Genomic DNA, 12,053 nt, shown 5'->3' on the forward strand with positions numbered 1-12,053 from the left:
TCTTTTGGGCACCTTGGGGATGGCCACAAATACTGTTTTAATGCTGGTGATACTTTACCTCAGAAGACAGGAAGGTAAAAGGCACTTCGCATGCTGAAAATGTTGGCTGCAAAAAATGGTTCTTTCTGATTAAACTTCTTGAGAGGTCTTCTATTGGTATATGATGCATTACCCTCTTTTTTGCAAATCTTTTGAAATCTTTTGTTGAAAATTGCTCATATTGATTGATATCTGTATGCCCGGAGATTATCTAAAATGCAGTCATATTTGGAGTCATGTTGTTTGAGTCTGTAGTCAAATAGCACTTCAGAGTTAGCATCAGAAAGGGTGGTTGTTATCCATCTTTTACTGTTTCCTATTATTGGAAGTATGTTTCAATATGTTCAATATCATGTCAAACTTCCTAGTGTCTTAGCTGTCATAGTTTTTAATCTCAAAATCAATGCTTTTCAAGATGGGCTAATTAGTGCAGTTTTAGCCATCTGTCTCTAATTTGAAGTGTGGTGGATTTCTTGCACACAGTGTAATGCGGGAGTTGGAAGTCCTTAGTTAATCATTGTCGGTGTGTTCCTTTTTAGTATTGCTGGCAGCAGTAATTCAAGCATTCAGGAAGAAATTCTGAGTAGGAAGTCTCCCCGTGAACCTCGATCCGTAGAGCTCGCTTCTCAGCATTCATCTGGACCACGGTCTGCAGCATCTTCTCGCTCATCTGCTTCCTCTAAAAAGAGAGGGAAAAAGGAACGTAAGTGCAGTACTTGACTGTAGGGTTTTGGTTTGTTTGGGAGTTCTTTGGTTTGGTTTTTTAAGGAAGTTTTAGGTTTTTCTTGTTATGAAAATTGCAGTCTTTCTACATACCTGAAAACTATGTTCTAATACCGATAGAATGATTTATTTATTCCTCCGGTGATTCCTTCCTAAGTTCTTTTTGGCTCTATTTTCTGACATTTGAAATACAGTAATCTAAAATTAAATGAGCACTAGGATGTTAACAGCATTCAAAAACTTTCCTTTCCTAAACCAGCCTTATAACAAATGAGTTAATTTTAATATCGTGTGGGAACTATCCTCAGATTCTGTACTGAGGAAGTTCCAATGGGCTGCTGAGAAGTCAGAGTTATGGCCACCTTTATGAAGGTGACGAGTTTGCCTGTATGCTTAATTTTTGAATCACAGATACAGTTTTCATAAGTGCACAAATTAATGAATACACTTCTTCCTACAGTAATTTATACATTACAAAAGCATGAAGAAACTTTAGATTTGGTACACTCTTACTGTATAAGCAGTGAATAACATAAGAAGAAGCTAGGTTTAAAACAGTGAAAGCTTGAGAAAAATAGGATTGGGCATTCTAAATTACCTCTCTTCCTATTTTTTTCAGAATTCTCTACCTTACCCAAAAGAAGCTAGGCTTTATTCTAATTATCAGTATCAAAGAGTCAAATGTGTACTTTTATTTAAACCGATATTGAGCTGAAAGGAAAGCTGAGTGACAGTTTTGTTGGCGGTTGACACGGTATGCAGAAGAGAACTTAAACTCCTTTAGGAAGCTGCCAATTTTACGGTTCTTGCGTGTTGGATTTATTGACTTCTGACTCAAAGGCATCTTTAATTGGGGAAAAAAGTTCTCAATTATTTGTTTTGGGGCTCTTGATGGTAAGATATTCATACATAGAACACCAAACATAAACTTTTGGCAATTGTTGCTTTCTAGGGTTGGACTCTTTCAATGCAAGTTCTCACCACTTTCCTGTGGAAGAAGATAAAATGCTATCTGAATTAGACTGGGGATCCCAACAGGCAAAGAAATCCTTATCGACTAGCAGAATTTCTAGTAAAGATCATGAGCAGAACGCAGATACAGACAGCACCCTGGAAAACTTGTCTGGACACTCCCTGATGAGGTAACATGAACATTATAAGACTGTATGCAAATATAGCTAAGCTTGGTAGTATTATGGCACGTCATCAAAAATGGCCGTGTCTTTGGATATGCAAAAGGAAAGTAACAGAAATTATCAAATGTTAATAATATGGGCATGCAGAAGATGTCTTCCCCTGTATTTTAAATATGAAAGACTAAAGTAGATGGCTGTAGTAAGAGAAAATACAAAACAGTGATTTCTTCCCAAATGACCCCTCTGGTTTTTTAAAGATAACTGGCCAATATAGGTGTCCTGTCAGGTTTAGTACCTTAAGCATTGAAACACAATTTTCATTTTCTGTTTCTACAACGCTCTGTAAGAAGTGGAGGAGAATAAAAAATAGCCAGGAACCTGTGCAGTCATCTTGCTCTCTTCAGTAGGACCCACAGACATTTTTGGCTAGGCTCGTGTACAGCTAATACTCATAAGCCTGTCCAGCTCTGAGCTGATGTTTTTTGAGAGATGCACTGCACCTCAGAGAAGAGTGTAGAGGAAAAGAAAAATTACTTTCCCTTTTGCATCCTCTGTATGTCTACCTATGAATGCAGTCTATTTTCTGCTGATTGTGCAATGAAGATAGTTATGAAATACACTCAGCTTAGTTTTCACCGTACTTTTTCTAAAAAGCAACAAATAATATGAATGGCCTTTCACTCATTCTCTGTGGGTATAGAATGGTTCTGGGATACTGACTTACATTGGTGACTTTCACTGATATGCAATATTGGGTTTGAAATGTCCTGTGACCTCCTAAGATGTGCCAAGTAAAGCAGAACACCTTCCTAAGGGATTAAAGCAGACATTGTTAATCGTTTTTGGTTTAATAAAATTGGAATAGTAAATTTAAGAAGTGTCTGCATAATTTTCTGTATGTTTGGAAAGAGATGTCTTTAACTTTCTCTTAAGAAATGTTACTGTAGTATTTTACTAACTGTTCAAATTTAGTTTTGGCTTTCAAGCATTTCATTGCATTTTGATGCACGAGGCTGAGACTCAGGGCAGTGGCTTATGACATTCAGTTGCATCCATATGCTGCTAGTAACCTGTTTACTTTTTAAAAATACTGTTCATCATATTCGGATATCAAAATATTAGCCTAATTTCTTGTGAGTAAAACAAAGTTCTTCTCTCAGACTCTCAAAACGATGGGTAAATGCACATGCAGGCGAGTGCATCCTGACTTTCTCATGCCAGGTTCCTAACAGGAGGCATTGAAACTGCTTGTCTGGCCATGTAGAACATGTAGATACTATGTTAAATTTGTGTGTGTGCTAGCTAGGTTTAATACTTGGGGGGAAAAATGGGGCGCTCAAGAAACTTAATCCAAAACTGAGATATAGGTACAAAGCCCATCTCATGAGGCCATGTGCTGAAGGCAGACTGTGCCTGTGCAAACCATAAAAGACTCTGTCTTCTGTGGATCTGTTTGCTGTATATAAATGGAAGAACTAGGTTATTGCTTTATTGTCTTATCAAATGGCTGGACTTAGGAGAATAGTGACTTGTTTCTTTTTTTGTTTCACTGTCAGCTTCTCAGACAAGGGAAGATCCCAGAAGACACCAACTTCTTCCCCATCTCCCGGTTCCCAAAAAATGTTGCAGTTTGATTCTATAGGCAGTACAGGAGAAAGAGTCAAGTCGCCTGCTGGCTTTTCTGGAAGTACAGCATCAGGGCTGAAGCCTAACGTAACCTTTCCTGACCTGAGTCTGGGAACTAGTAGGTCTGTAGCAGGAGCAGCCTCATCAAGCGGTAAGTTTTGTTGTTAAAACCATACTAATCCCAGAGTGGGGTTGGGCTTTTTTTTCCTTTATATTTTGATGTGGGGCACTAAAGTCTGTGGAGGTTGACTAGTAAGTCTTATCCTGCAGGATGTATGCGCTTCTCCCCTGCTGGTCTTCAGCATCGTTTAGCGGCAGAATTGAACTACCTTAGTGCCATTGAGGAGTCTGTGCGACAGCTTTCAGATGTAGAACGAGTGCGAGGCATATCACTTGCCCAGCAAGAGAGCGTTTCTTTGGCTCAGATTCTAAAGGTAATGGAAAAGTACTGCCTTGTCTTAACCTTCTTTTTTTTTATCGTGCAAGAAAATTAATCAAATTAGGGTGAGTTATGCTTTTGGAAGGAATGCAGAGAAATTGTAATGGCATGAAGGAGTCTCACTGATAATGTCCATTTTTTTAGGATTAATGTCTTATCTTTCTTATTTTAAGTTGACATCAAGGAAATGGTGACTGTAGAATATGTGCCGTGAGTATACCATTAGCTGGAATCACTGCTTTGGATGTGTACTTCAGTAAAACAAAAACTTGATTATTTACTGGGTTTGACGTCAGGTCCTAATGCCATGCAGTGTAGTTGTTCAGGCTGGATCATTTGTCTTATTCCATGAAAAGGATATTTTTGGTTGAAATTCCCTTATGTTGGCGAGACTGCTTGTTCTAGTTTCTTGAATTAATTGGTCTCCTAAATCCTCTTTTTACACTGGTGGAAGAGTATGGGGAATGCACATTGTCTGCTCTCTACTTAAAAACGGAGGGTGTCAGTTGGTAGGCTGAAAATTTTACTTTAGCAGAAGAGGCACCACCAGTAGAATAGATCTAGGTCTTTCAGAGGTAGTTGCAGCCAGTGGCTAAAGCAAAAAAGGTCTTCACATTTAATTTGCATGATTAAAACTTGTTTTCCTAATCTCTAGGCACAGCAGCAGCGCCACGAACGGGACTTTGCTCTTTTGAAAATCAAGGCTGAACAAGAAGCATTAGAAAGTCAGAGACAACTGGACCAGGCAAGGCAGAAGGCAGCTCAGGTAATGCTGCCCTTCAAAAAATGTGGAGTGTGTAAGAGGCAAAATGCTGTAAGTAAATCCGTGCCTACGAATATCCTTAATTTGAAGCTGTGAACATACAGAAATGGTGAAGGGGTTTAACATAGTAGAAACCCCGCCCTTGGGCTTAATTTCAAACTTTTTTCCCCCAGATTTTAAGAAATAAAACTGTACTACTTACAGCCAGAAAACTTTGAAGAGCTGAACTGGCTGTGTTTTCTGTGTAGGTCCATGCAGAGTCACTGCAGCATCTGGTCCAGTCACGGCAGGAGGCTGTACAAGAGACCCCATGCAAGGCTGCAGCCAAGCAGGTGGAAACTGCACTTCTTGCTACAGACGCAGCTCACCAGATCCGTGAGGTGAGGTCCTGATTGAAAGGCAAAAGCTATTCTTATTTCAGTATTATTTTGAATATTTTTTTTTTGCCTCTAGGTTATTTTCTGTTGAATGTCACTCTCAGTGCTACTTCTTCACCTTCATAGCATGACAAATGATAGGACTTTAAAAGGGCTTTTCTGGCATCATTACCTAGAAGTCAGTTGGCAGCCTTAAATCCCTGTTCACTAGTCTTATGATCTTCCACCTAATGAACTGTTAAGAAGTTTTTGTTCTTTCAGGGTAGATTGATGACAGTGAACACAACAACTTTAATTTGTTAGAGTTACAGGATCAGTCCCTGATGGAGTGTATCTGTTTCATATGCAAATTAAATTAGAAGAGCTGGGAAATTGCTATTTGCTTACTTCTGAAGGTAGGAGACTAACAAATAAAACAAATACTTCTAAAAAAGGAGGAGTGAGGATCATCAGCAGAGCTTTTAACTTGATACAGAGTTTGAAGTTTTCTGAGTCTCTTCATTCTTCTTGTGGCATACAGAATTTTTATCAGTTTATCAGTTTTTATACTTGTTCCCAACATGTAGCAGTTGTTTCACACATAGGTAAGAAACACAGTAACCAAAAAAATCCTTTTGCTTCTTCATAGTTTAGCAATCGCAACGACTGTGGATTAAGGTTATGGGATGGAGTGCAGAAGGCTGATGAGTATGAACATAACTTTTTTTACAGCTTATGCACATGTTGGTGCTCAGCAAGGCTCTTTTTATGATGGGTAATGGAACTGTAGAGTAATATTGATATACTTGTTTGGGGCTTTGCCAAATATGTGAAGTTTAAATAAATTTTGAATAGACAAGAATGGGTTAGGTTAAAGGAGCAGAAAAGCTCAGTCATTTGAGATGCAAGCAGTGGTTGTTGATAGTAGGTAGTGAAGTCTTGGATAAGGACAAAGAAACATTTGTAGTTTATAGAGCCAAAGTGGGTGGAAACCAATTAAGAAACAAGGTAGATGAAACAGAGACAGCTTTTAGTTGGTGTAGGATTTTAATCTCTTCTCTTGCTTTAAGTTTGAAGTCCAAGAGTAAGAGCTGCTAGTGGAAAGGCCAATGGGGTCAGCCTGGTCAGTGATGATGGGCTAGCAGAGTAGCTTTTCCATCCATGTTCACAAGTGACTCCTGATAATCCGTTGAACAACTGTTTATTTTAACTGGAATGCAGCAATGGAAATGCCGGTCACCAATATGCTGGAAATATTTTTGGTTGTACACTGTAATTTCTTATGTATAAAGGAATGGAGTTAATTTTCTGCATTGCTTTCAATTAGAAGTTTATCTTATGGAAAAGAGATACTATAGCATGCTGCTATACAAGTTGGTTTGCTTAGAGTTGACTGTCGTACTAATGAAGGATAAAATAGTGGGTGATCTATACAGACAATCCAAATTCTAAAGTTTCTAAAAACCAGTGTTATCTGCTTTGATTTCTGAAGAAGTTTCTGCTTCTAGTCTGGTACACAGTGACTACCATACATTAAAAAGGATAATTTATGGCTATCTGTTGATTTTAATGCTGCCAGTTTTAGACATGGCAGTTTTCATGATATTGGAACTTAAACCTGTTGTGTCCTTTGGAGTGGAAAGAATATTTCTTGCTCTTTGGGGAACATGTACTTTCAAGTGAAAAAAACCCACACAATTTCTGGCATTTGTGGGGTTTTTTGGGGTTTTTGTTTGTTTGTTGTTTTTTGGGTGGTGTTTTCTTTTTTTTAATTAATCGTAATGGTGGGTCTGGAATGTGTTGTTATGTGGGGATCATTCTACTGATCAGAGTTTGGTTAAGTTGATTAGAATGATATGATAAGTAGTATCTTGCATGTCTGTGGTTTCATATCAAAAATTCCACTCTGCATAAATTAAAGGATATATATTTACAGAGCAATATGTGCCTCCTACAACCAAAATTGACATGTATGTCATTACAAACCATCTTAAATCCATGTCTTACACATTTGTTTAATCAGTAAATTGCCTGTGAGAGTGACTATTTTCTTTCAAAAACATTTTGATGGTGATAAGCTCATTGTATTCCTTTGTTTTTTATTATACTCAGATGACAGAGTTAGCACGAACCCAGATCTCCGATACAGTCAGTGCTCCAGCTGCTCCAGTCGGCACCTTGTTTGATCACCAGCGGCAGCATCATTCAGAGTTCATGAAACAACTGAGGACCCGAACTGATACAACCAGGTTTTGCCTAATGTTTCACATCTAGGGAAGGGGGAAATAAGATATGTTAGGTTTTGCTGTTGAAGAAAATTTGAAGATGTCATGATGAGTGAGTATTTAAGAAGAAGAATTAGATTCCATCTTTATGCCCTTAATAGTGTATGCCAAAGGTGACATTAACTGGTTCTGAGAAGCTCTATATAAAAGAGTAGAAAAAGATGGTCTAAATGTTTTGTGGGATGATTTAACTAGTCTAAGCTTTAAGTGATCTTTTCACAAATTTTAGCTGTTACTACTTGTAGTAAACTGATGAAATCTTGTGAAAATTTTATTGCTCTTTGGTTTCAGACAAAGCAGATTTACCCAAAATGCTTCTCTTTCTCAGAAAATGTGAGTCTGGTGCCGTATCACAAGGTAAAGAGGAGACAGGTGACTCAAAACAGACATACTCACCAATGTTTGATAGTTATTCAGAGTCCTCAAGATCAAAGGTTCATGATCAAAGGTAAGAGTTTAGATTACACAGCATTTTTTTCCTGTAAATAAGAACTGAAGTACAAAGCAGTATCAAGATATTTCCTTCAATATTTTTTTTACAAAGAGGGAAAGTCAGTATTAACCTTCAACAGGTAAACCTGTCTTATATTCCAGAGCTTGAAGGTTTTCATGCCTCCCAGACTTCACTTTGCCTTTAATTAAAAATCGTACTACACTGTGATCCACAGTGTAATAGTATGCTGTGTGTTAATATAATCAGTTTTGAATCTGCTGTATTTGCTCTAATTGGACGCTTTTCTGTTTCATAACTTAAGAGTAATTGATTTCCACATCTGCTTTCTCATTCAGTTAAATTAGCAAGAGTCTAGCAAGCAGGTGAAGGGAAATGGTTATTCCCCTCTGTTCAGCTCTTGTGAGACTCTATCTGTAATACAGTGGCCATTTTTGGGCTCCTTCGTAAAGAGAAGACGTTAACATATAGACACACATCTAGCAGTGAACCACCAAGATGGTTAGGAGGCTGAGTATGTGATATAAAGAAGACACTGAAGGAGCTGAGCTAACTTAACCTAGGAAAGAGAAGGCTAAGGGGGCAGGAATCTAGTTGGCAAGAATCTAGTTGCAGTATCTTAAAGATGGGTTATTAGGTAACATAAGGCTAGACTTTTCTTGGAGGTGCACAATGAGATGACAAAAGGCAACAGTGACAGATTGCAGAAAGGGGAAAATCACTGAGGAAAAAAAAATGCTCCCTGTGAGAATGGTCAAACACTGGACTAGGAGTATTGGGAGGCTGTGGGATCTTCTGTCCTTGCAGGTGTCCAGAACTTGGATGTGGCCTTGACTTTGGTTGGATGAAATATCTTCACAAATTGTTGAGCTGAGATAATTCTGATTTCTGTTCTGCAGCCTACTTGCATACTTCTGTTGCATCATGTGTGTAACCAAAAAGTCACTTCAAGTCTCTGTTTATCTGAGTCTTTTTCACTGTCCTAAATATTTGCATTTTGTGCCCTTCTCATTTTGCTCCGTGTGATTTTTGAAATGGACTAGAACATAGGCTGGAGCATATGTTCTGGAAATGCAGCGCAGGGACCTGTAGAACTGCCTACTCTGGAATGTGCATTACTTTCTATTCTCTCTGTATATCGGGCCATTTTGTTAGGGTTTGGGGTTTTTTCACTGCTGCTTTGCACTGGCTTGAGATTTTACATGAAGTGCCTGGAGTGCTGCTTGCTTGAGGTTTAGATTTGACTCATTTCTGGTGTTACTTCTTGCTATCTAGTTTGTGTGGAATACTGGATTTTAGGTGTTTTGTTTCCTGTTCACCTACCTGATCTAGTTAGGTCCCATGAAATTTGTCACAGCCCTTCTCTGATCTTGACCAACTGGAATGATTTTGTCCTCAGTAGTTCTTCTAATTTAAAACATATCGCTATCTTGCTCCTCCTTTTAAAAACTGTAAGGAGAGATGTTTGCAATGTTTTATTACCAGTACTCATTTCCAGGTAGAGGGTGTGCATACCTACAAACCACTTGCATTCTAAGGTAGATTAAAAACAACAAGTTCCACTGTCAGTCAGCAGCTTGATGAGGTTTGGAATTTTAAAGTAGCCAAACTGCATTTCAGAAACAAAACCAAACCCTCTGCGTGTCGGTTGTTGTGAGGATGTTAGTCATGGTTATGTACAGTAGTAATGTAATATAAATATTTTGAAATGTGCAAAATAATTTTTAAAAGCATTATCTCTTGATAACGTAGTAGTACCAGCAGCCGCCAAGAGAGTCCTTCAGTTCCATCTTCTAAGGAGAATGAGAAAAAGCTTTCCCGTCGTGAAAAGATAACTAGCAGTATTGAAGAGCAGGCTCAAACTGGTGTGGATGATTCCTTGCCGAGTGATAGTATTTTATCACTGCCAGATGAAAAAGGTTTGCTGTACTATATGTGTATGATGAATCTGAGGGTGGTAAGAGGGGAGGGGGGCTCTGTTTCAGAATTAGTTTCAGAAATAAATGAGAGATTATGTGTGAAGAAAGCTGAGCCCCAGGTGAATTGATAGCCTCTCAAGAGGTAACAGAGGATGGCATGGTGAGGTGGGAACCTTTGAAATTCTGCGCATCAGAATGGTGGAGTCTGTGGGCCATTCAGCTTTCTGCTGTGCTAGCTGTAGCCAAATGTTCACTTGCTGAATATGCAGGCTGAACACCAAATGTTTCAGCAGCCCCAGTATACCTCTGTACAGAAGTCTGTTACACCTTTTTAAGCTAGACAACAGTATTTCATGACCTAATGCAAGGTCACTCTTTTCTAAACACCTGTTTTTCCTAATTAATTATCTCCCTGTCTTCCCTGCCCCCCTAACATTATTGAGATGAGACAGAGTAAAGCTGCCTTTGTGGAACATACCTGAGCATCAAACCACTTCTCTGATTTCTCCCTCAGATTCTGCTTCTGTTGCAACAGAGTATTCCTTGAAATTTGATGAGTCTATGACAGAGGATGAGATTGAGGAAAAGTCTTTTCGGTCTTTGTTGCCTTCTGAGAGTCATCGCAGAAATAACTTGGAGAAGAAACGGGGTAATCGTGATGATTCTGATGAGGAAGTATCCCCAGAAAAAACAGCTCTGTCATCTATCAAGGTGGGTCCGACAACCATAGTAAAGGTAAATTGACTGAACTGAGATGGTTAAGCTGATGAGCTTCAAGGGAGCCATTCTTAGCCATGTTCGCAAACTTTAGGGTTCTTTTCCTCCTTGTGGTTCCTTGAGCATCTCAAAACAGAGTTGTATGAATCATGCTGTATGTCACTGTTGAACAAGTGCGGTGACTTATGGAACTGTCCATCCAGGTCTCTACCTGTTCTCTTGTGGCTTTGGAGAAGAGGAGTGACTTTTTGATGTAGGTTATAAAAACCCAGTGGATTAAGTCTTCCTACTATGCCTATGCACAGCTGGGAAGTACAGAGAGGATGCTTCATCTCTCTGGCCCAAGAGAGGACATCCCAAAACTGTCATGCAGCCAGGGCAGAAAAAGCTGGTCTGCACAAAGCTCAGAGAGAAAAAACAGCTTCCCTTCTTATAGCTCTTTTTGTGTGTGTATCTCTGATGACACACACGCACTTTGTAACTGAAAAAAGACTTGGAATGTCTGTATTATCAAATCATGCCAAATCTGTCCTGCCTTCCAGGAGCTAAGCATGCCGTTCTCAGGGGGGCAAGATAGTTTCTCTAAATTTACCATGGAGATGGTAAGACAGTACATGAAAGAGGAGGAAATGCGAGCAGCTCATCAGTCCTCGCTGCTTCGGCTCCGGGAGAAAGCTCTGAAAGAGAAGACCAAGGCTGAATTAGCTTGGCTGGAACACCAAAAGAAGTAAGACAGCTCTGAATCTATACTGTTGCTGACTGATCATTTTCTTATACTTTACTTGATTTATTTTTTTTAATGTAAGATTTTTCTTCCACCCCACCCCTCCCTTAAGTATCAATGGTTGAACAAGTCTTCTGACATCCATAATCTATACAAATGTTACTGTCACTTGGAAGGAACAGAACCCAGTTTGTAAGCGTGCTTTGATGTTTACGTTGAATGGGGTTTGGTAAAAGAGAATTTCATTGAAACAGTAGAACATCAGATGTTTGTTGTTGGTCAGAGAAGGTAGTTCCCAAAAATTACAAGTTATAAATCAAGAATGTATAAAACTGTCAAACAGCTAGAACTTCATATGCTTGATGTCTACCTGAGGTCATTTTAGTTGACTCAGGCCAAATTTTGTGAATCTGGATATGTGTTGTCCTTAATGATTTCTTTCCAGCCTAACGTATGCTTTGTTCTGGAATGCCACTTGAAGTACTTCGTGGTGCTACTAAACAGTGGTGGCCAGATTTAATCGATAATACTTTTCTATGGTCACTCTGTACCATTGTTCACCAGATGCTTTCTTCCAACTGCTTATCATTGTGGGTTTGATGAAGGACTGTGAGGTAGTCACCCAAGTGTCCTTTCTTTTGTCTTTCTCAAATGGTGAGCATGCTACCTCTGCAGAACTTATGCCGATTCATGTGAGATCTCATATTACTGCAGTGGCCTTTTGACTGTGTGTGTCTTTGACTAAACAGTACAAAATATTCCACTATAGAGAATTCTAGTGGTTAAGTACGGGCATATACTCTTCTGCAGGTTAGGAAAAAAAACCTTTTTTTTTCACTTTGAAGAGTAAAAGGGTCATTGTTGCACACTTTTTT

At 39.0% G+C, this 12,053-nt stretch overlaps 1 protein-coding gene across 8 annotated transcripts in view; it reads left to right on the forward strand.

Annotated features, from left to right (window-relative positions):
• Positions 1–12,053, forward strand: part of CEP350 (centrosomal protein 350) — a 78,071-nt gene that overhangs the window by 32,297 nt on the left and 33,721 nt on the right. For 4 of the 8 annotated variants that reach the window (XM_064454506.1, XM_064454505.1, XM_064454511.1 and 1 more), the window contains 11 exons: positions 579–742; positions 1,715–1,904; positions 3,455–3,675; positions 3,795–3,958; positions 4,619–4,777; positions 4,975–5,106; positions 7,195–7,331; positions 7,696–7,815; positions 9,571–9,737; positions 10,252–10,448; positions 10,997–11,181. In XM_064454506.1, the coding sequence (XP_064310576.1) occupies positions 579–742; positions 1,715–1,904; positions 3,455–3,675; positions 3,795–3,958; positions 4,619–4,777; positions 4,975–5,106; positions 7,195–7,331; positions 7,696–7,815; positions 9,571–9,737; positions 10,252–10,448; positions 10,997–11,181 (1,836 nt within the window). The remainder of the gene's footprint in view (positions 1–578; positions 743–1,714; positions 1,905–3,454; positions 3,676–3,794; positions 3,959–4,618; positions 4,778–4,974; positions 5,107–7,194; positions 7,332–7,695; positions 7,816–9,570; positions 9,738–10,251; positions 10,449–10,996; positions 11,182–12,053) is intronic. The other 4 variants (XM_064454509.1, XM_064454513.1, XM_064454510.1 and 1 more) reach the window with 2 other exon arrangements.

Source organism: Phalacrocorax carbo, chromosome 6 (genome assembly GCF_963921805.1).
Source record: "Phalacrocorax carbo chromosome 6, bPhaCar2.1, whole genome shotgun sequence".
NCBI classification, from domain to species: domain Eukaryota; kingdom Metazoa; phylum Chordata; class Aves; order Suliformes; family Phalacrocoracidae; genus Phalacrocorax; species Phalacrocorax carbo.